Below are 22,108 nucleotides of genomic sequence, written 5' to 3'. Positions count from 1 at the left end.
AGTCTCATTAATTCACAACCTTCCACTCTGGATTGAGTTACGGTCATCGGCAGGGCAGAATTTACTCAACAACCCCTCTTAGTAGCAGGAACCTGCTCTAGAAATGAGCTCTGCAGCGTTTCATCACACAAGCCCTTCAGCACTGTTGAAGATCAGTTTTTGCTGCTCTGATATTTTATTATTTATTACCACCATTAGTTAGCATAGTGAAACATCTGGGTTCACATATACCTGAAATCCTTATTATTATTATTTTTTTTACTTCAGTCAATAACTGTCTCAGCTCAGCTGTCCAAACGATGAATCTGAATTTGACACATCCAAAGAAGATCTGTGTGATGAGGACAAGATCAAAGGCTGCCAGAAGGAGGTGCAGGCCCTTTAAGAGCAGCAGAAAGGGGAGGGCTGTGCATCCATAAAAGATGAGTTTATCCGGTGGCCATGGTAAGACATGGTTAAAAGCTCCTGCACTCTAACGTGCACTCGTACCCATCATCACAGATAGGATGCTCTCAGAGACACATAATCAAACTGGACCAGAAGAAGAGCCGGGGCTTGAAGGGGCAGCAGTAGAAGAAAAGTGCATGGACAAGTTAGCAGACACTGAAGGATTAAAGAAGAGAAAGTGACGGTGCAGGTAGAGTCAACAGTTGCATCCAGGCGGAGAATGGGCAATTCCTCCTTCCCAGGCATGTCTCCTCTCTCTCCGTCCGTTCTGTAGTTGCAGGTATTTCTGACTTGAGTGCCTTTCTTTAACGTGCTGCCAAACTACTTCTGTTCATCTTTACCCTCTCTCTATAATTCAGTGTTTCATGTCCATTTGCTGCCTGTCTGCACGCTTTAGAGGTTTAAGCCAAAGTGACTCACAGCTAAAGTACAGCACTTCGTGGGGGTCTTTTGCAGCCGAGCACACTGCAGTGTATGAATATAAAAAATTGGGGCAGAGTCTAGCAGCATTCAGCTTCCATTTTCCCTCTTGGATTTAAACAAAGCGTGGTGAATGCTGAGTAATCAGTTTTTAAGTGCTGCAGTCCGTTTGAAATGCAGTGGAAGTGTCTTTGAAATGCCGTTTAGAGGTGATATCGAGTGGACTGATTATCTGTGAGCGGGGGTGTGAGTGCTGCTGGTGTGGGCTGTGTCTGGAGAGCTTGTTTACTGCCTGCGTTGGATGAAGACTGTGGATGTTCTGGCTCTCGGGGGCCGGCATCTGGGATGGCGTGAAAGAGAGCTATTGATGGATTTGTAGAAGCTGATGTTGGTCAGGCAGGAAGAGACGGCTGAATCTTAATGCTGTGGTTTGAAAACACACAAGTCTCCTTTTGCAGGCGGCAGCAAAGCTGAAAAGGACATTTATATGGGAAAAATTTGGCTCAGTTTCATTTTGTATTGGGGTGGGGGAACCAGTTTTAGGAGGTTCTATACAAAATCAATCACACAAGCTCAAATCAAACAGGATGTTTAGATTCATTCCAACTGTAATGTCCAAAATAGACGTAATATGTTTTATCTGCTACCTGTCTGGTCAGCCCACTGGTAGAGCACATCTAAATAACAAATTTGGAAAACAAATTAGCTTCAAACATTTTTTTCATGCCTCTTAACAACATTCTAACATAGTATATCTATAAATATATTGTAGATAAAAAAAACTGTAAATTTCATTAAATGGTACTCTTGCAATTGTCTGAAAACAACTGTCAATAACACGTTTTGGACCAAAAGCAACTATTGGGCCATCCTGTAGTCGATCTCGCCAAATGGCTGCACTCCCCTGGGTCCTCTATTCGTTACAAACTCACTTAACCCTCCCACTGTCTTCATGGGTGACCCCGCAAAGAAAGTTGACCACTGAGCAGGATTGATGGTTTATCCCTTGAGGTCCACGTGGCAGGGGTGAGGTGGTGCTCACTCCTCACCCCTGCCATGTGGACCTCAAGGGATAAACCATCAATCCTGCTCAATGGTCAACTTTCTTTGCGGGGTCACCCATGAAGACAGTGGGAGGGTTATTTAGCAACAGAACACCGCTAGTGTGAGAGGTTCTCTGCTCAATAATATCAGAGGAGGAGAAACAGCTGAATGCTACCACTTAGGACAAACTACCAGAATCCAGAAAAAGAAAAACGCCATTTGAAGTCACGGACAACAAAAGACATTTGAACTGAGGAAAAACAGCAACATGTTTAGCGCTTTCTCGTTTCCTCTTGCACCGAAGGTTTCTGGTCCCGGCAGAAGCGTCTCAAGGAAGATACCCGAGGGGAGGGGTGAGTGTTTCGTGACAGTGTTTGTGTTCAAAACCCAGATTGTTCTGTAGATTTGTTATAACAGCTTTAACTCCCTACATCTCATCGAAGTGTTAAATGAACTGGTAACACTTTATGACGAGGGTCATTATTAAGTATGATTAAACAAAGGGTCCCTTTATTAACATTCCTGATAATGTTAATTCTGAAGTGCCCTTAAGGTTAGGCTGAGGGGAGGGGGTCTGTTTACTAATGCATTACTTAATATTAACTTTAATTAGTAAAAATAGCTTATTAATGATTGATAATGAACTAAATGACAGTATTACATTGTATAACAATTAACTAATTTTCTACCAATTATTATTTTATAACGATTTACATTAAACTAAAGCTTCTTCCTCCAAATCAATTTTCCTTGCTTTTTTCTTGATGTGGACGCTAAAGGGATAAAACAGACGGACTCATGTTTCTGTTGCTTCAGTTCATTGAGGTTTGTTGACACCCAACTTTCTGAAGGTCCAACCAATTTATCTAACTCAGGTTCAGGTCTGGACTTTTCCTGGACCGTTGTTGCACCTTGATTCTTTTAATTTTTTTTAATTAGGATTTCTGTTTTAAATGTGCTGCTGTGTTTGGGATCATTGTTCTGACAGACGGTCCAGCATTATACTAGAAACTGTCAGCTTTCAGAGGAGATCGTGGTGGACTCATTCAGGTCCTGTGGCCACAGAATCAGCCCAAACCGTCAGCCCCCTGCCACCGTGCTGACAGCTGTTGGTGCTACTCTGCAGTTATGTGTTCTCCAAATAAAAAGTTGTGATGTTTGTTCAGCCCTCTTGTTTGGGCTTGAAGCTCCGCTGGATCTCTTGCGCTTTTTCTGTCTGAGCTCCACAACTCAGCAACTCTAGATACTTTAAATCTGAGACCATGGTTTTTTGCTGGAAAAGGATGTACTTGGCTCTCTGGGTAAGGGTGATGTCACCAAGTGTTTCTAGGTTTTGCTCACGATTGAAGGAAAGAGGGAGCAGGAGATTGTTGAACCACTCTGTTGTGGATGGTTTGGACTTCCACTGAGACCCATATTGTGAAATAGAAGGCACAGGGACTGAGCTGAAGTATTTTTCATACAGGACTGGATTTCACTAATCTGAAGTTGGGATTTTCTTCAAGTTGCATTTTCTGTAAAGAATGAAACAGAATCTTTGAGCTCGTCTGGGTTTATCATTGCCTGCAGCTAAAAGGTAAGTCCATGATTGAGGGTGTACGTGCACATGTGTGTGCATTTGTGTGTAATCACTGATTGCTGTTGGCATCAACCCCATTTAAGATGGCTGCTACAGATATTGAGCTAAAATGTGTCAGTAGCAGAGGATCGTTTACGTCAGCCCCTGATCACAACAAATACATCTATCGTTCTCTTGATCTTGAGACAGTGGTCCATGCCTTTATTACGGTGTGATTGGACTACTGCAACTCTGTTCTATTCGGTGTGAGCTAGGGCTCAATAGCCAGGTTGCAAATGGTCCAGAATGCTGCTGCCAGATTTTTAGAGGGCAGGCGCAAGTTTGACCACATAACTCCTGTCCTGGCTGAGCTTCACTGGCTGCCCGTTGATGTTAGGATTCATTTTAAAATACTTTTACTAGTTTTTAAAACGTTAAATGGTTTAGCCCCTCCTTACTTGGTGTCACTACTTCAACCTTACACCCCTTCACGGTCACTCCGCTCGGAGAACTTCATGCTCCTCTCGGTCCCAAGAACGCGCCTAAAGACGCGTGGTGATAGGGCTTTTGCTGTGGCAGGTCCTAAGCTTTGGAATAAGATTCCTCTCAGCATAAGGGCTTCCACCTCTGTTGCGGTTTTTAAGGCAAGGCTAAAAACATATTTTTATGACCTGTCTTTTAACCTTTCTAACTAGTTTTATTGTTTTACTTATAGCGATTTTACTCACTGCAGTTTTATCTGTATCATGTGATACAATGTTTTATTTTCTGGACTAACTGTTTTATGTTTTTATTTGATCAGTGTAGCACCTTGGTGGCATCTTTTTGCCTGTAAGGCGCGATTTATAAATAAAGTTGAGTTGAGTTGAGCTAAAATGTGTCAGTAGCAGAGAATCGTTTACGTCAGCCCCTGAGTGGTAACAGATCACAACAAATACATCTATCGTTCAACAGTGTAAGATGGTAAAAGTCAGTGAAATGTGGAGGGTGGTATTATTTTCTTTAAAATAATGATAGGACTTTAATGAACTTAACAAAATGCATTTTAATACATTTTCTATATGGCTGCTAACCGTTCAAGCCTCAATAACCTCTCAGAAAATGATCAAATTATTTGATTGGCTAGGTGGAAGTGTTCTGGAGATGCCTTCACTGATGCAGAGTGTTTTTAACTGGCTTGTAAAATCTTCCACACAAAGACACTTATCTTTGTGATTTAAGCGTAATTATAATGCACGAGCTTCTGGAGATGCTGCTGCTGATTGTAGGCAGGCGGAGACCAAAGTGGAGGGTAGACACTATCTTCAATCAGCATCGATTTACACGATACCCTCCTCTCACTCCTTGCACTCTGCATAAATCTGAGTTAACTCGAATGTCTTTGAAACGTTGGGAAATGCGGTGTAAAATATCTTTAAAATTCTGAATTGTAGATATTAGACTGGCCACATTCAAAATTCTGCCTCACTCAGAGGATTGGGTTTGATGTGAGCGCTTAGAAACAGCAGCACCCGCGAACATTCAGCCACATCTTTTTGTGCTCTGACTGTGCGAGTCATGTCATCTGTTTGACATGGCAGCCCCCCACCCACCCTCGCCAGGGGTGTTTGAGAGGAGTAGGCGGGAAACAAATAAAGCTTTCACAAATCACGAGTGACTGGGAATCAGAAAAAATGTGAGGAGGCCAGGTAAATTATGTGTCAGAGGATTGATGCGCAGCAGCAGGTTTCCAGTGTAGACCTGATCTGACTTGTTGACACGTAGAAGGAGATAAAGAGATGAAGGGCAGAGAGAGGAACAGGCAGATGAGGCTGACTTTAAAGGACTGATTAATGCTGTTACTGTCAGGTGGGGATGAGCTGACTTTAACACAGACTAATGGAGATCTGTTCTCTACAGATGCTTGTTGTTTAACCCTCTCAGGCTCAAAATAAGTTTTGATTAAAGGACGAACAACTAAGTCCTTCAGGGGTACTTCTGAGTTAAAAAATACTCATGAAATACGTACGTGGAGTAATCAGGTAGGTAGGTTTTAACGTTGCAAATCTGCAACGCCTGCCTCCAGAGGGTTAAATCAAGAAGTGGTTTTAAACTCTTGATGTAGCATTCTTCAACTTTTAGGTAAGTACTTTTTTGTCAGCCTTGGATGCTGCAGCTGTGATTCTCAAAGATATTATCAGACAATAACAGAGAAAATACCATAAAGTAACAACATTTAATTTATTTATTATTCTTAGCAGAAAGTTAAGAATCAGACATTACTGTCATGAGTACAAATGATAAATGACCCACACTTGTATAGCGCCTCTCAGAGTAAGGACTCCAAAGCGCTTTACACTACAGTGTATCATTCATCCATTCACACACACATTCACACACTCATTCACACACTGATGGTGATGAGCTATGATGTAGCCACAGGTGCCCTGGGGCGCACTGACAGAGGCGAGGCTGCTGAGCACAGGCGCCACCGGTCTCTCCGACCACCACCAGCAGGCAACGTGGGTTAATTGTCTTGCCCAAGGACACAACAGCAGAATTCTCTGTCCAGAGCCGGGATCGAACCTGCAACCTTCCGATTACTGGACAACCCGCTCAACCTTAGCTTTAAAAGTGTGGCTTTTAATGATAATTTCTGATTATAATTGGCCACTCTGAGCTTTTCATGCAGGCTGAAGATGAAAATAGTCTCCTACACCTATCTCCTGCAGTGGCTTCTGATAGAAAAAAGTCTCCTACACCTATCTCCTGCAGTAGCTTCTGGTAGAAAATAGTCTCCTACACCTATCTCCTGCAGTAGCTTCTGGTAGAAAATAGTCTCCTACACCTATCTCCTGCATTCGCTTCTGGTAGAAAATAGTCTCCTACACCTATCTCCTGCGTTCGTTTCTGATGTAAAATAGACGGTGAAACTCTAGGATTAGAAAAGCCTGTCAGATCTACGTTACACAACATTCATGGACTCACCCATTTTTACTCGCATCAGGGAAGGCTGTTGTTGTTTAAGCGTCCAGGAAACAACAGAGAATGTCTCAGCCTGGTAGAAGCTAACACTTAGCATTAGCAACTTCACCACATGGCAAAACTCTTTCAGGCTTGTGCTATTTGTGGAGATAAAGCATCAACGTCCATGGTAGAGTTGTGAAGCTGTTAGCCAGTCATAGGTGAGATGTCCAAACATCAGGAAATAAGAATCCAAATCCTGTCGCCTGAAGCTCTCTTCTGATGTGGTAACCTTCTTTGAGCGGGCACATGGCTTTTTGTACCCAGAGTACAAATTAGAAGGCTTTCATTCCTACTAGAATCCACTGCAAATGTAGTGATTAAACGAGTGAACCATGCCTTTGAAGTGCTAAAAACACTAAATACATTTTACTGCACTGTTGGAACTCAGATAATAAAATAAATATAAATTAAACATCTAATTATCGATGGAAAACTATATCGCACCTTAAGCCGTCCATCTGTTTCTGTGATAAAGACTGGGTAACACTTTAGTTTAGGGAATACAAATTAACCATGAATTAGCTGCCAATGAATATGAATATTAGTGGACTATTAAGTCAGAATTAGTCATTATTAAGACATTATTAGGTGCTTATTACCAATGCTGTAATTCTAATATTAACAGGCAATAAAGTAAGAGTTTTCTCAAAATAAGTCATTCATAGTGGTTTGTTAACTGAAAGTAAATGATTTGTTGCTGACTAACACATATACCAATTAGCTCAAATCAATGTGTGGCTTTTAACAAAGTAATTCAAGGAGAACTTATTCTTGCCTTTAAGTGGTTAATTAATAGTAAACTAAATCTGACTTTAGAATGGAGAACATATTCTTCCTTACAAGTGGTTAATTGATTGTTGTTAAGGCTCTATTAACATGCGGAGTTTGGTGTTTATTTTCATAATACCAGAACTTAATAATTTTGATTATTTTGATTATTAATGCTGAACCGGATAAATGGGCCCTTCAGGGGCGTGTCCAGGGATTGGCCTGGGGTAGCACATGCCACCCTTGGAATCTGATTGGCCACCCCAGGTGCCACCACACTATTTAAACTTTAAACAGGCTTTTCATTGTCCACAAATGGCTTGGGGGTAAAACAAAGAAAGCATAACCATTGGTGCCACCCATGCACAAAGCTGTGCCTCACCTGGGCCACCCCGTTTTAAAAGATCTGGACACGCCACTGGGGCCCTTACAACTGTGGACCCACCACCCGCAGGAGGAACATGAAGGGTCCGGTGCAGTGTGGATCGGGTGGCAGACCAAGGCGGGAGCCTTGGCGGTCCGATCCCCGGACAAGGAAACTGGTTTTTGGGACATGGAATGTCACCTCGCTGGCGGGGAAGGAGCAGGCGCTTGTGGCAGAGGTTGAGCTGTACCGGCTAGACATAGTCGGACTCACCTCGGCACATAGCATTGGCTCTGCAACCCAAGTCCTTGAGAGGGGTTGGACACTCTCCTTTGATGGAGTTGCTCCGGGTGAGAGGCGGAGGGCTGGGGTTGGCTTTTTGTTAGCCCCAAGACTCTCTGCCTGTGTGTTGGGGTTTACCCCGGGGGACGAGAGGGTAGCTTCCCTGCGCCTTTGGGTCGGGGAACGGGTCCTGACTGTTGTTTGTGCTTATGGGTCAAATATCAGTTCAGAGCATCCCTGGGATGAGTGCTAGTGCACCATCAGGGGACTCCATTGTCCTGCTGGGGGACTTCAATGCTCACATGGGCAATGACAGCTTGACCTGGAGGGGTGTGACTGGGAGGAACGGCCCACCTGATCTGAACTCGAGTGGTGTTTCATTATTGGACTTCTGTGCAAGCCGCAGTTTGGCCATAACGAACACCATGTTCTCAGAGTAGAACTGTTGCTCCTCCGGATCGAAAGGAGCCAGTTGAGGTAGTTTGGGCATCTGGTCAGGATGCCTCCTGGACGCCTCCCTGGGGAGGTGTTTCGGGCATGTCCTGCCGGCAGGAGGCCCCCGGGTTGACCGAGGACACGCTGGAGAGGTTACATCTCCAATCTGGTCCGGGAACGCCGTGGGGTCTTGCCGGAGGAGCTGGTGGAGAAGGCCAGGGAGAGGACGGTCTGGAGCTCCCTACTTGGGATGCTGCCCCTGCGACCCGGACCCGGATAAGTGGAGGAAGACGACGACGACTTGGACATTGCTTTAAATCACTATTTAATCTATTCCATAATTTTACCCCACAAACAAAGATGCACTGACTTTCACTGTTGTACGCACAGACGGGTATTTTAAATTCTGATCCTCTCTCAAATAATATTGTTTATCTCTATATGAGAAATACTTTTGTATATTACCAGGGAGTAGTTTGTCATTAGCTTTATATATTATTTGTAATGTCAAGAATTGAACAAGGTCAGTAAACTTTAATAATCGTGATTTCAAAACCAGGTCGTTAGTATGATCTCTATAGCCCGCTTTATTAATAATCCTGATGGCTTTCTTCTGTAATATTATTATTGGTGATAAAGTAGTTTCATAAGTGTTGCCCCAGACCTCTGCACAATAATTTAAACATGGTTGCACCAGCGCACAGTATAACATGTGAAGTATATTGCGATCCAGGAAATGTTTCACTTTATTTAATATGGAAATACTTCTTACAGTTTTGTTGTGAATATGTTTTATATGTTGTTTCCAATTAATTTTATCATTCATTATAACACTCAGAAATTTATAATGACTCACCCTTTCAATAGTTACGTAAGTTGGGGCAGTCTTGCTAATCTTCATGATTTTCCTGTATAAATCGTTGGTTGTTACTATAAAAAATGATTAAATATATCATATAGGAGACACACACAGTGATATTTGAGGAGTTAGACGATGTTTATCGGACTTGCAGAAAGTGTGTAATAATTTAAAACTAAATTAGGCTCGGTTGTCATTTTACTGATTCTAAAAACCTTTAGAACTAATTACTGGAACTCAAATTTGGTTTGGTAAACTCAGTGACCCTTGACCCTTGTCACCAACTCTGCATCATCTAGGTGCGTCCTCCAAGCATGCCTGCTCTGTGACTGACATCTGTACGCAGGCGCAGTCTATTGGCTAATGCTGAGCAGCGCTCATTCGTACGCATTGCTAAAAACATGCATAATTCTGGAAAAGGGGAAAACTCTGCATTGCCGTTTCACCATGATACATAATTACTTTGGATGTTAAAATTTTATATTTATTACAGATTGCAGTTAAAATGATTCCCTTCTTCCACATAAAGTTAAGTTGCAGAATTTAGCTGATAAATATGAAAACACGTTATATAAATGTTGTAATATTTATCCAGACTACTTAGTATGCAGTTACTAAAAACGTAGAAGTACAGCTGATAACTAGAAAAATGAATAATAAGGCCGTTTATTCTTTGCATCATTTATTTCTCTACAGAGTGGGAGTCTTGTTGACTTTTTGTTTAGAAACTAACTCCGTTTTTCCTCAGATTTCAGACTTAAAAGCCGTCTTTGAAGCACGTCCCCAGTTGTAAATATTTTGAAGGCTCACAGCGCGTTGGCCGCACCAGCCAGTCAGCTTCTCTGACTGCAGCTTTCACAGTTCCACATTTCACACAGATGCAGAGAAATTTGGGAACAAATGTTTTATATTTTGGTGCAGAAGCTTTTGCAGCTACCAAAAACTCTCTTGTTGTTTTGTGGAAGAATTTTCTGGATCATAAATGTCTGTTTTCTCCACCACAGAGAACATATCACACTGCTGTTGTAGCTTTAACTCACCTGAAGGGAGGCTTTTTCACAGGAATGTGCCTTTTTGAAGTATTTTCTTGAGCATGTGAGGTTATGTGAAGATCTTCCTGCTGCTGTTGCATACTCAGGGATTTTGAGTCAGGTGGGAAGTTCAGAGAAAAATTAGATTCGAAAAATGAACCATGGATATTCATATTTGGATGTTTTTTTGGGGTGTAAAAGCAGCAACATTTTGACCTTGCTCAGTTGTTATTTTCAGTAACATCTCTGTTAGAAGAAGGAGCCTTTCAGATTATGTTAATGTCAGCCTTCACAGCACAAAGAGCAATCTGTTTCTAACACACAGCAGCAGTCTGTGAGCAGTCAACAGATATCTTTAATCTAACATTAGTTAGTCACTCAGACATCACTGAGAAATAGTGTTTGTTTAAATAGTAGGATTATAATCCAGGGTCGGAGGCTGGCATCAGCGAGGTGAGGTGCGAGGAGAGCGAGTAAGAGAGTAAAAGCACAATGAATCCTTGGATCTCCACATCCACACCACCATAAGGCAGGGGTGTCAAAGATGCGGCCCGCGGGCCGGATCCGGCCCGCAAGCGGATTAAATCCGGCCCGCGAGATGGTTGTGTAAACTTTATTTTCATACTTTACAATGTAGAGTGAAAATAAACTTATCATTGTGAGCAAGTTTTCTCTGTAATGAGTATAAATAAAACAAAGCTGCGCTCAAGGCTCACACAAGAACTTGAATCACATCCTGAAGTTGGCCGCCACTCAGGATGTGACGTCTGATATTGATGTGCTGGTGAAAGCTAAAAGATGTAAAGTAAAACGAGTCAAATATACTTTAAGTACTGTATGAAACTGATCTTACCATGTGATCTGTAAGCTCTTTGAATCACTAAGGAATGTTTTTTTTATTTGTTGATTTTTATTTTATTTTATTTTTCAAATTTTCAAGTACACTTCAGGTGTTGTACTTGTACTACACTATCCTCAGGCTCCAGCCTTGTTTTATATTGATTGTATTAAAACAAAGAAAACAATCTGAAGTATTTTTTAATTTACCGGTCCAGCCCACTTGGGACTAGATTTCCCTCAATGTGGCCCCTGAGCTAAAATGAGTTTGACACCCCTGCCATAAGGGATAACCTAAATCAGCATCGGACATCTGTTTGATACTATAGTACTGTACGTGTACCTCTAAATGTACCCCGATACGTGAAACCAACACCAGCTCTCAGTTCTGTTGCAGGCATAGACAACAGCAGCTGACTCAGCAGGAAACTCAAGCGTAAATCTTAGTTTTATGGGAGTGTGTGTTTCATTGCTGTCTTCAGTTCTGTTAGGGTAAGGCACACAAGACAAATCTAGTAGTCACACCTGATCGATGCTCCCACAGCCGTAGCATGTTTTGTTAAACTGCGTATTTTTTGCCATTACAACAAAAACAAAGCAGGAGGTCGTGAAGAGTTGCTCCAGAAAAACACGCTGCGGTGTGAGATAAATGGCCTGTATTTGATATAGCGCCTTCTAGAGTCATGGAACCCCCCAAGGCGCTTTACAACACAATCAGTCATTCACCCATTCACACACACATTCACACACACATTCACACGCTGATGGGGATGAGCTACAATGTAGCCACAGCTGCCCTGGGGCGCACTGACAGAGGCGAGGCTGCCGAGCACCGACGCCACCGGTCCCTCCGACCACCACCAGCAGGCAACGTGGGTTAAGTGTCTTGCCCAAGGACACAACGACAGCGACAGACTGAGTGGGGCTCGAACCTGCAACCTTCCGATTATGGGGCAAGCACTTAACTCCTGTGCCACCGTCGCCCACAGATGACATTCAGTTCTGTTTCGCTCCCTTTTACATCAAGTTGAGAAGATCTCATTTTAGTGCTCTGTATCATAGTACTCCACTGCTTCCCTGATCGCTACCTCCACTATTTGAGAATAGTGGCAGAGGAGTCAAGTACCCGTCTCATCACCAGATGGTTGTGGATTCGAGTCCCGCTCAGTCCTTGGTTGGTGGCACCGGTGTACCACAGCCTCGCTTCTGTCGGTGCCCCCAGAGGTGTTGTGGCTACATTGTAGCTCACCACCACCAGCATGTGAATGGGTGTGTACATGTACATGACTGATTGTGTTGTAAAGCATCTTGGGGGGTTGTAGAACCCCAGAAGGTGCTATGTTAAATGCAGGTCTTTACCATTTAAATAATTTCCAAATGTTTAAGGAAATGGAACTGATCCTTTAACTCGGCTGTGGCTGACAACCGTTGAAGGCACAAAGCAACAACACAGAAGCTTGTTGTTGTGTACACTGAATCTGTACACAACACTTTTGATTCCATCAAACCTGCAAATAAATTTTAATTCACCCCACAATATTCCTGAGAATTTCATGGAGATTTTCTGCCCCCTAGGCCCTGTCCACGCGTAGCCGGGGATCTGCCAAAACGTAGATATTTTTCTACGTTTTAGCCTGTCATCCACATGAAAACGGATCTTTTTTAAAACGCCGGCCAAAGTGAAGATCTGTGTTTTCTCCGTTTTGGGTGTCTGCGTGTGGACGGACAAAACCGGAGTTTTAAGGTCCGCAACGTCACTTTCCGCGACAAAAAAATGCTGACATCACGTGTGCGACCTGTGTTTACACTAGCCGACATCATGGAAGCCCTCAGAGCTGCGCTCTGTCACTACCCGATCCATCAATTGTCCAAGCGCTTTTTGCTTGTTTGTTTTTGCAAGCGGAATTACTGCTCCTTGCGGAAGACCACAGACGAAGGACGAGGTTAAGAACGGGGGAAGTACTGCCGCCTACAGGTCTGGCATGTCCTCAACAACGTATTTATCCGGGTACGTGTGGACAGAGTTTGTTTTTAAAACGCGGTGGTATGGATGCAAGTTTTTGGAGGGGCGGATATTCGTTTAAAAATAAACCCAGCTACGTGTGGACTAGGCCCTAGTCTTACAAAGTGTCTCATTTGGTCTGTTTCTTCACAGCATAATCCTGCTTTTGTGGCACTTCGCTATTGAGGCACATTTTTCTTTTTTTTTTAATCCCAGCATATGAAGTAAATACTTGGACTGTAAACACCAGAGTAAATGGTAAAACGACCATCCACAGGGTGTTTCTGTTTACCATGTGCTGTGTGACAGCTGGGATCTGGTCGTCTAACGCTGGGTGACGGGTCTGACACATCCTCAGAAAGCAGACAGACTCCGCTTCGCTGCTCTAATGACTAGATGACAGAGAAACATTCAACAAGCTGCTCGTCTGCTGATTATCCACATCGGTTTGATGCTCAAATTAACGTTCTGTTCAGTTTGTTGCATCACTGTAGAACCCGTTTACAGCATCTCCGAGTGCCGTTCAAACAGCAACGAGTCCAGCTTGTTGTCACGGTCTGGGTTTTTTCCTCCAGCCGTTTGCTGTGTGGTTTTGAGTCTCCTTCTGCAGCTGGGCGTGTCTGGAGGTGGCCAAGCTGCCGATCATCAGCTCATCAGCCGGCCAGGGAGTATTTAAGCAGCTGAGAGACGCCATCACTTCGTTGGTATCGTTGGTATTGTGGAGAAGAAGAAACTATAGGTCATGTTGTGTTACAATGTAGGAAATATCAGGCAGAAAGGAGGAAAATGATTCAAATTCTTAGTCAGATGAAGGTGAAACTCGACCTTATTGATTTATTGAGACAGAATTCAAAGAGTGACTGTTTTCAGGTTTTATTTCAGTTTTTGAAGGAGATAAGGGTGTTTGGGAGAATTTGATGTGTGTGTGTGTTTGTGTGTGTGTGTGTATGTATATATATATATATATATATATATATATATATATATATATATGTGTGTGTGTGTTTGAGCGCTATTCCAGACCACACTCCACACTAGTTGGTGGCGGTAATGCACCATTCGTTGTGTGCCAACTGCCATTTAAATCCCAGAAGAAGAAGAAGAAGAAGATCACTTCGTTGGATGATTACTCTACCTGGGTACCTTCTAACAGCCACCTAGAGAATTATAGCTGTTCAAGTATTTTAGCCTTTGAGCATTTGTTGAATTTTTGAATTTTGGATTTTTGCTTTTTTTTTTTTTTTTTGGATCTCCTGCTGTTTACGGACAAACCCTCCACTCCCATCTCTGACTGGCAGAATTCTGGAGAACTTCTACACCTGCTTGTCTCTCAGTCCCTCCCTGGCCAATTCCACCTCCAGTAGCCCACCGATGCTCACCTGGATCTGCACCCTTTCACGCTCAGCTCCCCCCACCTCCACCTCTGGATCCCTGCTCCTAGAAAGCTTCTTCGACCCAGACCGGACCAACTTCCCCCCTCGAGCCATTTCCTCTCTCAGACTGTAAGTTCTCAAAAGATCACTAAAATCCTCTGTTGCCCTTTTCAAGCTGGATCTAACCTCCATCGGTCTGCAGATTCCCACGCCTGACCCCTGTTCAAGATCCCGGCTACATTTCTGCTGCTCCCTTGGTTTCTCCATTAATAAGTTATTAAACTTTCACTGTAGTCTGCGAACTGATTCTGTATGTCGTGGTTCAGACACTCACAACATGACACTTGTTTTACCTGTAAGATGGACATCTGCAGTAGATGCAACTCAGTTAGATTCACTAGATTATAAAATAACTAGTCAAATTGTCCCAACCAACAGATCAGATTGGAGAATTTGGATGTTTAAAATTAATACAAAGACGTATTTAAAAACATTGGTGCTAAATGGTGAGCTGCAGTGATGATGGGCAACAGAAAACAGATTTCTAGTGACACTGGGCTTCTTCATGCTCGTGTGGATCAGGCCACTAACTAATTCGTAAAAGTTACCAAATAAAGTTGTAAAGGACTGGACATAGTTTTTGAAACTGCAGAGGTAAAGTCTATTATGACAGATGAGCTTCGGCCGGAGCAAATGGAAGCCATCTTTGAACTTTATTTTCTGTTCAATACATCATGGACAGCTTCCCCTTCAGCGTGAATTTAAATGATAGCTGCAGTCTTTTTGGTTCAGCTGCATTATACCGGTCTGATATTATTTAACCATCTGTTTGGATCAGTGAGCAGAACGTTTGGTGGTTCTGATAAAGAAGACATGTCTGCACACTGAGGGGGAAAGAGGCTTAAAACATGCTGCTGTAAATCCAGCAGTTTTCTATCTGACTTTTCTAATTTCATGTTTTGCACACATGCAGACACAGTTGTACCCCCCCCCCCCCCCCCCCCCCCCCCCAACAGCCTCCAACACACACTGTTCACATGCTGTTGGATCGTATTTCCTCTGTGCAGCTCCTGCTTTCCCCAGCAGCCATCAGGAAGACAAGTGTCCCTTTTCCTCTATATTTCTGCTACTTGGCTCCCAAACAGAATTCAAACACTCTGCAACAAAAGCAACGTATTTGTTGGTTTCTTCCTGTTTTCCATCTCTGTCTCACTGATCTGATTTTAGCTGTGCTGAAAGTAGGATTTTCTTCTTATCACTACATCTCTTGGTCTTATCTTCTTCCTGCTTTTCCTATCCTCCATCTTCTTCCATGCTGCTCTGTCCACTAAGCAGAAAATGGGTCCAGGCACTGTTTCAGGCTTTTTATACGTTTGAGTTATCTATCTTGATAAATGACCAGGAAGGGAAATGTGACTGTGATCAGTCCAATGCTGATGCATTCTGCCAATTTGACACACTCATAATCCTCTGGGCTGGAGTTTCCACCCCACAGCCATCATACGGAGGAGAGCGTATCATTGAGTTGGAGCCTCACAGCATCCGGGGTATGCATATGGGAGGGGGTGGGTGCTTGAGCTAAAATGGTAATCAGAGGTGTTTGAGTGGCCACAGAGGAAGGAGAAATTGGCCCTAACATACAGAGGTACACAATGTAGACTCACGGGCAGACATGTGGGTGGACAGAGCTACTGCAGTCTGAGAGGATGAAGATGATCGCTGTTTGTTCTCGTGTTCACCTTCTGGAGACAGGGGAGGAAAACACAGGTTAGACTATATAAGGTACTGGAGAGGAGGGTCCGATCGATAGTTGAATCTCAGATTGAGAAGGAGCAATGTGGTTTTCGTCGTGGCCGTGGAACTGTAGACCAGCTCTATACCCTTGCAAGGGTGATGGAGGGGGCATGGGAGTTTGCCCAACCAATCCGCATGTGTTTTGTGGATTTGGAGAAGGCTTATGACCGTGTTCCCAGGGGCACCCTGTGGGGGACGCTCCAGGAGTATGGGGTGGGTGGCTTTCTGTTAAGGGCCGTTCAGTCCCTTTACCAGAGGAGCGTGAGTTTGGTCCGCATAGCCGGTAGTAAGCCGGACCTGTTCCCGGTGAGGGTTGGACTCCGCCAGGGCTGCCCCTTGTCACCTGTTCTGTTCATTACCTTTATGGACAGAATTTCTAGGTGCAGCCGTGGTGTGGAGTGTGTCGAGTTTGGTGGCAGGAGAATCTCGTCTCTGCTTTTTGCAGATGATGTGCTCCTCCTAGTTTCATCCAGCTCTGACCTTCAGCTCTTGCTGGGTAGGTTCGCGGCCGAGTGTGAAGCGGCTGGGATGAGGATCAGCACCTCCAAATCTGAGACCATGGTTCTCGACCGGAAAAGGGTGGCTTGCCAACTCCGGGTCGGGAGAGAGGTCCTACCTCAAGTGGAGGAGTTTAAGTATCTTTGGGTCTTGTTCATGAGTGAGGGTAGGAGGGATCGGGAGATCGACAGGCGGATTGGTTCGGTGTCTGCAGTGATGCGGACGCTGAGCCGATCTGTCGTGGTGAAGAGGGAGCTGAGCCAGAAAGCCAGGCTCTCGATTTACCAGTCGATCTACATCCCAATCCTCACCTATGGTCATGAGCTTTGGGTAATGACCGAAAGAACGAGATCGCAGATACAAGCGGCCGAAATGAGTATCCTCCGTAGGGTGGCCGGGCTCAGCCTTAGAGATAGGGTGAGGAGCTCGGACACTTGGGAGGGACTCGGAGTAGAACCGCTGCTCCTCCGGATCGAAAGGAGTCAGTTGAGGTGGTTTGGGCATCTGGTCAGGATGCCTCCTGGACTCCTTCCCAGGGAGGTGTTTCGGGCATGTCCTGCCGGCAGAAGGCCCCCGGGTCGACCCAGGACACGTTGGAGAGGTTACATCTCCAATCTGGTCCGGGAACGCCTTGGGGTCCTGCCGGAGGAGCTGGTGGAGAAGGCTGGGGAGAGGATGGTCTGGAGCTCCCTAGTTGGGATGCTGCCCCCGCGATCCGGACCCGGATAAGCGGAGGAAGACGACGACAACGATGACTACGGCAATCCCTCTTTGGAAAGCAGCACAGTAAGGACAACAGGGGAAAAGAAAGCATGCACAGAATGGACCCACTGGGGTCTGAGAAGACCAGAAAGACACTCCGAGCCTGAAGGGTTAGAGGGTTAAACCTAAGGGTTAAAGATAAAGAGAGAGAGAGAACAAAGATTGCAACAATAATGTTGATAACAAACCTGGAGAGTAAAGAGAGTAAAACCAGCAAAATAAGGAAACAATGCTTGTCTGAGCTCGTAATGGCATGACTAAGGGATAAGCCAGGATAACATGAACAAAAAGAAGAATGAACAATCATCAGGATAATCATTACATCATTGGGGCGGCGACTGTGGCTGAACGCACAGAGCTGAAGGTCATGGGTCGATCCCCAGTCCCGGCTGGCCATGTGCTGAACCCGAAGTTGCCCCCCCAGGTGTGATACAGATTGCAGCCCACTGCTACTTAAGGACGAGTCAAACGCAGAGGAGAATTTCCCCACAGTAGTAGAAAACAAACCAACCCATTTAATACATAAAATATATGTTTGTCTCCACATCATCCAGCTCTGTCACCACGGCTCATCAACATCAGCAAACACTAAAACATCTCAAACTCGGGTTTCCAGATGTTGAGCTGTAACAGGATGTGTTTGTAGCTCGCTCCACACAGAGAACAGCTGACTCATCAACATCAGCTCCGAGTCTGAACTAGTGATGAGGTGCTCAGCTGAGTGCGGTTATGAAAACACCTGATCACTTTGTATTCATTGTTTGACTCTCATCATTTTTATTGGACGTTGTCTGTCAGTGTTTGGAGAAAGTTAATATCTAGAAAAATAAATGTGTTTGGTCTAATTTGTGTTGTTGTTAAAAGCACCAAACAAACTTTGTGCAGCAGGGATGCTGATTTAGAGGCTGGGTGACCTTAAACCCAACAGTGTCAAAGCTAAACACGGATCACAGGTGAACAGATCTGAGCCAGGATGATCACATCTGTCTGGTTGAAACGATACTAGCTAAATTTACCGTCTAGGGAATTGTATCCGATTGCTTCTGCCAAATGATATGACTGTGTGCGTCATCGCTGTTGGCAGCACCAAAAGGTGTTAAAAAATGAGTGAGTTTACCTCTCAGCGCGTCTTGTCTTCCACACATAATGAGCCAGCTCCACCGACGGCAGCCAAACGACCCATTCATGTGTGTGTGCTCCGTAATTATTTACTTAAATCCTGTTGGTATTTCAGAGATTTCTGCTCCTCCATCTCAAACAAAGTAGGATTACCCAGGTTTCTTTAGGGGTTACAGTAGCCAGGGGCGTGTCCAGGGAGTGGTCTGGGGTAGCACACGCCACCCTTAGAATCTGATTGGCCACCCCAGGTGCCACCCTACTAAGTTCCAGTTTAAATTGACTTTACATTGTCGACAAAAGGCTTGAGTTGTAAACTCCAAAAATAGTGTGTGGTAGCATGCACCTTTAACATTGTCTTCTAGCCCAGGCCTACAGAACATTTCTAAATGGTAAATGGTAAAATAGCCTGTATTTGATATAGCGCCTTCTAGAGTCCTTTAACCCCCCAAGGCACTTTACAACACAATCAGTCATTCACCCATTCACACACACATTCACACACTGGTGGGGATGAGCTACAATGTAGCCACAGCTGCCCTGGGGCGCACTGACAGAGGCGAGGCTGCCGAGGACTGGCGCCACCGGTCCCTCCGACCACCACCAGCAGGCAATGTGGGTTAAGTGTCTTGCCCAAGGACACAACGACAGCGACAGACTGAGCGGGTCTCGAACCTGCGACCTTCCGATTGCGAGGCGAGCTCTTAACTCCTGTGCCACCGTCGCCCCCATTTCTGTAGTGTTAATATTATTTATTATTTTTTCATATTCACATAAATAGTATTTAGAGTCCCACTCAACTCCAGTTGGTGGCAATAATGCAACAAGAAGTGACGTGCTAACCACCACAAATCTAGAAGATGAAAATGGTGATTGTGCAATGTGAAACTCCAAAATTCACAAGAAAGTAAATAAATAAACGATTTGTGTAAATAAATAAATAAGCACAATCATTGGTGCCACCCATGCATGAACAAGTGTCCCACATGGGCCACCCCATTTTAAAAGTCCTGGACACGGCTCTGACAGTAGCTGACACACACACACACACACACACACACACACACACACACACACACACACACACACACACACACACACACACACACACACACACACACAATCAGATGGTGTTAAATATCAAACACAACACATAAAATGTCAGGAATGAGCAATTACATAACGCTGGCAACTGTCAGCAGCATTCTGAGTCCCTTCACACACGAAGCATGGAGCCTGCTCAGATGTACCGCCAGACGCTTCCAGATGGGATAAAGGTTTGTCTGAGTCACTGACAACATTTACATAGTGCTTCTGAAATCATCAGCAGAAATGAACACACAAATGGAGACAAAGGCTCTTCACAAACAAGTCCGCTTCAAAACATTATGTTAGTGCAGAAACACACATTCTTAGAGCCCAGCTAACAGAAAAGTTTCAAACGGCAAAGCTGGAGTGATGGTGTGATTACTCGGAGGACTGGATGCAGCACAAACACCCACAATCTCACCAAAAAGGAGGTAAAGCTCTCTGCTGCTCTGGCTTCCATCTACTGCAAGGTGGAGGTTTGGGGAGGGTGATTCTGCTCGGGGCTCATGTGCAACGCTGAGATACAGAACGAGAGGGAAGTGGAGGGAGAGATAGAGCTGCTTCATTTTCAGCTCTTCTCTGTAGACGGTAGAAAGGATTATACTCGCAGAGAGAGGGAGGGAGATGCTCAGGCTCTGTCTTAGCACACACTCAGTACCCTGCCTCCAATCCTCTGCACAGTGCACTCTCCCTGGCTCTTCAGCACCACTCACTCCTGTGCACACACAAACACACCACCACCATGTAGAACCTCAGCCAGAGGGGGACACCAACCTTCACTGGACCACGAGCCAGGTACGCCTCATTCATCTATCCATTCATCCATCCGTCTGACTGTCCCTCCATCCACCCACTCTTTCGTTCATTCACTTCTGCTCAAACAGCATCACGCACGAGCTGATTTTAGGGTTTCGATTCAGCCTTCAGCCTCTGCAGAGTGCTCTAGCAGTCTGCATGCACCAAGATTATCCAGCTTCTTTGCATAGCCCCAAGAGAGGCACAGAACGATAGCAGGGGGAGAGAGGAGCCAGAAAAGGAGAATTAGGGAGGGGGGGCGGGAGGCTGAGCAGTGATTGTCGTGTAGGGAAGGAACGTATGCAGCAGTCAACTAACCGAGTCTGACCTTCTCATGGAAATAGCTTCTGCTTTAAATGAAGGACAGTGTCTACTAGGACCTTCCTGATCCGAGCTCTTCCTGGAAATGTTCATGAGCTCCTCCTAACTATTAACATGTGCCCAAGAGGGCAGTAGTAATAACTTCCTCCTCAGTCTGCTCAGGGGACTTGGTGCAGTTCCTTGAGATGCAAATAGGCTACTGATTATTCACTCTTGTGAAATTAATTCATAGATGTCATAAAGCTGACTTGCTTCAAGGAAATCAGCGCTGTTCTGTGTTCTGTTGGCATGGACGTAATTTTCAGTTTAAAAGTGGGGGGGACACGGGGGGGTTATCTTTACAGTATGTTCTAATGGGAAACAGGCTTCAACACAAACGGTTGTTTTCCGCTTGGTCCTAGAGCTCAACCAGTGTCAATTTAATATAGTGTAATATTGTTTTTGGATGGTAAAAAGTGCAGGGGTCAAAACTTGTCTTTGGAAAAAGTGGGGGGGACATGTCCCCCCTGTCCCCCCCCAAAATTACGTCCATGTCTGTTGGTCACACGTGCTGCGGCCACAGAACCTCATAAGGGCTACGTTTGAATGTCCCAGTTAGAATCAAACTTCAGAAACGGATCTCCCCCTCTGTGTGTTTTTTTTAAAGCATTTATGGAGCATTTGGTGACTCAGAATGTGCAGCTTCACATTTTACTTTGATGCTGATTTGATATCTGCTGTTACTTATCGAGACTGCAGGAGCCTTTCCCTTTCTGGAATATGTTGGGAATGAAGTTGTCATTGCCTGGAGAAGGAAAGAAAATGGAACGAGGTTTTAATCCGAGTCGCTGCTCATGCCGTGCTTCCGACGTCTTTGATGTTGAGATCTCTGGTGGAGCAGCAAAACCAGCTGCATTCTGATGGAGCCTTTACATCCTTTTTGTGTCTGTCCTTATTTAGATTACGTAAAACAGAATCACGTTTATCTTTCTAGCTTTTCTAAGATCTTTTTTTATTTTATGATGTCGAGTCTTGGGTTCGCTGGGCTTCAAACATGTTGTGCGGATGTAAACCTAGATGCTGTTTTATTCCAGACACCTTCACTAATTCCTGTAAACTAAATAATAATGCTGTAGATGCCACACATTCGCTTCTAGTTAACTGTCCAAACAGCCAGAGCCACACACAGCCATGTGTCTGCATGCAATACTATTAAAACGCACAAGTGGCTTAACAGGGTAAATAATAAAGTTAATCCGTATTCTGTAATGTATATTAAATATTAAGACTTTTATTTTGTGTGTAAGTTGGAGGATTTTAAACTGGCT

General features: G+C 44.4%; 1 protein-coding gene across 14 annotated transcripts in view; it reads left to right on the top strand.

Moving 5' to 3' along the window:
• Nucleotides 1-415: 415 nt before the first annotated feature.
• Nucleotides 416-22,108, top strand: part of srcin1b (SRC kinase signaling inhibitor 1b) — a 185,385-nt gene continuing 163,692 nt past the window's right edge. For 5 of the 14 annotated variants that reach the window (XM_054749529.2, XM_054749534.2, XM_054749528.2 and 2 more), the window contains exon 1: nt 417-689. In XM_054749529.2, coding sequence (XP_054605504.1) covers nt 668-689 — 22 coding nt within the window. In that variant the 5' untranslated portion in view covers nt 417-667. Of the gene's footprint in view, nt 728-2,215; nt 2,265-20,160; nt 20,481-22,108 lie in introns of those variants that run through there. The other 9 variants (XM_070545839.1, XM_054749535.2, XM_054749530.2 and 6 more) reach the window with 6 other exon arrangements.

The sequence above is a fragment of the Nothobranchius furzeri genome, chromosome 16 (assembly GCF_043380555.1).
Source record: "Nothobranchius furzeri strain GRZ-AD chromosome 16, NfurGRZ-RIMD1, whole genome shotgun sequence".
Lineage (NCBI taxonomy): Eukaryota > Metazoa > Chordata > Actinopteri > Cyprinodontiformes > Nothobranchiidae > Nothobranchius > Nothobranchius furzeri.
Note: the sequence above shows the minus strand (reverse complement) of the source record. Positions and strands in the feature narration are given on the sequence as shown.